The sequence below is a fragment of the Vitis vinifera genome, chromosome 15 (genome assembly GCF_030704535.1).
Source record: "Vitis vinifera cultivar Pinot Noir 40024 chromosome 15, ASM3070453v1".
Lineage (NCBI taxonomy): Eukaryota > Viridiplantae > Streptophyta > Magnoliopsida > Vitales > Vitaceae > Vitis > Vitis vinifera.
In genome coordinates, this window is record NC_081819.1 from 10,915,836 (window position 1) to 10,920,000 (window position 4,165).

Genomic DNA, 4,165 nt, shown 5'->3' on the forward strand with positions numbered 1-4,165 from the left:
TGTGAATTTAGACTCTTTCAAGTTTTTGCTTGAAAAAAAATTTATTTTTGACATAAATGACCCTTTATTATTTCAAGTATTTACATTTAGGTTTTAAAAGATTTTATCAAAATGTGACCAAAAAAATGGAGGGGTTAGATTTCCAAAATTGGGTTTCCAATGGGCCTTTCAATCAAATAACATAAATTAAATATGGATGGAATGATTGATAGTATGCTACTATTAGCATTAAAATGAATGAATATGAAAAATAAAATTAAAAAAAATGACATATTTATTATATAATTAAACTGACAATAATAGTAACGGGTGAATTACATATGGATTAGAAATGAGCTTACTTACAGCCCAATAGTTTAAAACTAGGACGGCCCAGGCCCAGGCCCAGGCCCAGGCCCAACCCATTATCGCCTGACCCTTTCTAAACTCACATCTTACATTGTTTTAGGGTTTGCTTCCAGCACCAGAAGTCCCGTTCGCTGTTGGCACGAAAGCATTCAATCATTGCTTCTCGAAACGCGGCGTTTGGATCAATCTTTGGGTTCAAGGTACTGATCCAATCTCTTTTTCCAATTCAACCGATCGGATTCTAGCTTTGCTACAATGTTTGGATGCTGAGAAAATAATGAGAAAGTCCCAGAAAATTTTGCATCTTAATTTTTCCACCAGATAGGGCTCAAGAATACAGAAACTGCTACTTTACCTAAAACTCATATGACCGTTTGGCCTAGTTGATCTGAGTTTTTATTTATTTGTTTGTTTTGGATTTTTGCCAGCAAATAAAGTTAGAGAGTTGCATAGGAATCAAAATGTGGTTTCTTTTATTTTTCTTCATTTTTTTGGTAACCAAACAGAGGGTCGGATTTCACTCTGAGTTAGTTCTATAGCTTGAAATTTTGAATTCTAGGGTTTCTCCTTGAACAGCCGCGGAACCATATCGAGTTTGGATTACAACTCAGACGGACATAATAGGATTAGCGTGGGAAGAAAAAAGTCTACAAACTCTTCCTTCATTTATGTATGGAATAGATCTTCAGTATACTTATTTACTTACTTAGCCTATGCCTGATTTATTGCTTTTTGGTACAGTATATAGGGTTGAATTGCTGCTTTGAGATTTGGAGTTGAATTCTGTATAATGGGTAGAAAGAATAGTAGTGAATCTGAGGATGATTCAAAGGATCGAAGAGATAAACATAGACACAGTAGTAAAAGGGATACTGAGGCTAATGGGGATAGGCGGCATAGTCGTCATGGGGATGAAAGTGAATTATCAGATTCTGACAAGAAGAATAGGAGTAGACGCCATGGGAGGAGAGATGAGAAGGATGTTAGGGGTAGGGATAGAAGGCAGGAAAAGGAACATCGTGAGCGGAAGGAACGTGTTAGAAGTTCAGATGAAGATGACAGGCGGGTTGAGAGGGAGAGGGGCAGGCGAGACAAAGTGAAAACCCATCAGCGGGAGCGCCTGGATTCACAGGATGAAGATTATAGGGAAGGACACAAGAGATCAGAGCAGCGGAGGGAAAGGACTGGTGATGATGAGCATAGAGGGTACAGAAACGACCATGATCGTAGATATCTGAAAGACAGAAGAGGTAAAGAGGAAGGTGAACATCGAGAGGATAGGGTTTTCCAAGAGAAGGAGAAGGAGGAGGGAGAAGTCAGGGAAGACAACTCAAAATCTCAAAAACAATCAACTTTGCAGGGAAGCAGTTTGAATGCTGATGTTTCGAACTGGGGGAGAAGTGGAGGTGTTTACATTCCCCCTTTTAAGCTTGCTCAAATGATGAAAGAAGTCCAGGATAAAAGCAGTATTGAGTACCAGAGGCTGACATGGGATGCTCTTAGGAAGAGCATAAATGGGCTTGTTAACAAGGTCAATGCTACTAATATCAAGAATATTATTCCTGAACTCTTTGGTGAAAATCTGATCCGAGGAAGGGGCCTGTTTTGCCGATCCTGTATGAAATCCCAAATGGCTTCCCCAGGGTTTACTGATGTTTTTGCTGCACTGGTTGCGGTTGTCAACACCAAGTTTCCTGAGGTGGGAGAGCTTCTGATGAGAAGGATTGTTTTGCAGTTTAAAAGAGCATATAAGCGGAATGACAAGGTGCATATTCCCTCTACTTTTATGCTATACCTTTATTTTTGAGTATTAATATGAATCTTTATCCAGTTAGGTTTGCACCTGATTATCCTTTCTTTTTTCATATTTTTGATTGACAGCATCAACTATTAGCTGCTGTTAAATTTATAGCTCATCTTGTGAACCAGCAAGTGGCTCATGAGATAATTGCTTTGGAGCTGCTTGCTCTTATGTTGGAAAATCCTACTGATGACAGCGTTGAGGTAGCTGTTGGCTTTGTCAAGGAGTGTGGATCAATTCTTCAGGACCTTTCACCAAAGGGCTTGCATGGTGAGTATGCTGTTAGTTGTAGATGCTTTTCACATAAAGTTGTTTTTCCTATTTTCTTAAATGGAACATTTGTGTGCCACTGTATGTTTGTTCTATTAATTAGATTGTTTTGTTTGCATGTGCAAGATTTACTTGTTTTGGATATAATTTGATTTATTATCTCAAAAGCACAATCAAGTTGGTATCCGATTGGAACTCTGTACACCAAGACAGAAACTTCTAGGTGTCTGTTCCACAGATAAAATTCTTACTCTTCATCAACATGACCAACTGTTTTTTCCTGGTGTATCCAAGTTATTTGAAGTTTGCTTCCTGAATTTTTCTCCACCTTTGCAGTTTATCTCTAACTTACCATCTGTTAGTTGGGAGACTTGAATCTTTTTCTAACTATGTTGTCTGCCCACTTCTCTACCATCTCCTTCTTCTGTTTCAATTTTCAATCTGCATAAGGACTTTTCAAGTGGCCTGCTCACTAGGCTCTCTCTCTCTCTCTCTCCCCTTTTTTGTGCTTGGTCCAGGCCGTTCTAGTCATATTTAGTTAGAGGCTTAACAACTATGTAAATGGTAGTTTCTTGGAATAGTCACAGAACTACTGATGAAAGGATCTAACTGTTGGTGCATATTTTAGCTTTTGATTTTATATGTAAAACAGTAACTGCATGTAGACTACCTGTTGGAGAGTAAATGATAATCTGGTGGCTAAAGACTGATATAATGGCATTAATAACTTACTAGCTTTTGTGGGCATGAATAAATCTTCAGACATAATCTTCCTACTCATAGGGTTGCACAAATAAAATTAATGTTTGATGTCCTGGTAAATTTTGGTCTCTCTTTTTTATTTTTTATTTTTCTTTTCTTTTTCTTTTTTTTTTCTTTTCTTTTATTTATTGGTGTCTGTTGTGTAATTCATTTGTACTATGATGACTGCATTTATCTACATATAATCGGTGATATTTCATGGATAGTACATCTTTTTGTTGTTGTCATCCTTGGTTTATGCCATTTTCCTATGTGGTGAGGTCTAAGGAAAGACTGGTTTTAATGTCTTTGAGATGACAACTAATTGTTAGGTTCATAGGTAAGGTTCTGAAAGTAATTAATTGGTCGAATTCCATAGATAAAAATCCTAGCAATCGTTTCATAGAAGAAAAGAAAACATAACAAAATAGGATCTAGGCAATCAAGCCTTCAATGCTCAAAGATCAATAGAAACTCTCTAGTTTTCATTAATAAACTCTAATGTCATTTTGGCTTATTGGACTTTTTCAGGAGACTCTTGAAAACATTTTATGCAGGCAAACATCTCCAAGGAAAAACTAGCCAATGCAGAAGCCAAATGGTACTAAGATTTCCTTAAAAGTAGAAGGTCTTGAAAACTTCTTATGGGTTGGCAACTCATTGAAACTATCATAATTGAACCCTTGCTAGAAACTGATACGAAATATGGGATGAAAAATAATAAGTTCTGTCTATTAGATTGATTATACATAGTTTATAGAGGAGATTACAAGAAAAGAAATAGGAAACAAGAGACATAATAAGAAATTAACTTATTCCTAAACTAACTTATTCCTAAATCATAAAACTATCTATTTACATAAATAGAAAACTAATAAAACTATCTATTTACAAAAATAGGAAACTAACATAATAGGAAAATAATTCTCCTATTCTATTTACAGCTCAACACTCCCCCTCAAGCTGAGGAATAGATGTATTCTATTCCTAGCTTGAATACAAGAT

General features: G+C 36.4%; 1 protein-coding gene across 1 annotated transcript in view; it reads left to right on the plus strand.

Moving 5' to 3' along the window:
- Positions 1 to 400: 400 nt before the first annotated feature.
- LOC100246500 (uncharacterized) overlaps positions 401 to 4,165 on the plus strand; it is a 22,947-nt gene continuing 19,182 nt past the window's right edge. The window contains exons 1-3 of the mRNA XM_010662955.3: positions 401 to 548; positions 1,090 to 2,113; positions 2,230 to 2,419. Coding sequence (XP_010661257.1) covers positions 1,139 to 2,113; positions 2,230 to 2,419 — 1,165 coding nt within the window. The 5' untranslated portion in view covers positions 401 to 548; positions 1,090 to 1,138. The remainder of the gene's footprint in view (positions 549 to 1,089; positions 2,114 to 2,229; positions 2,420 to 4,165) is intronic.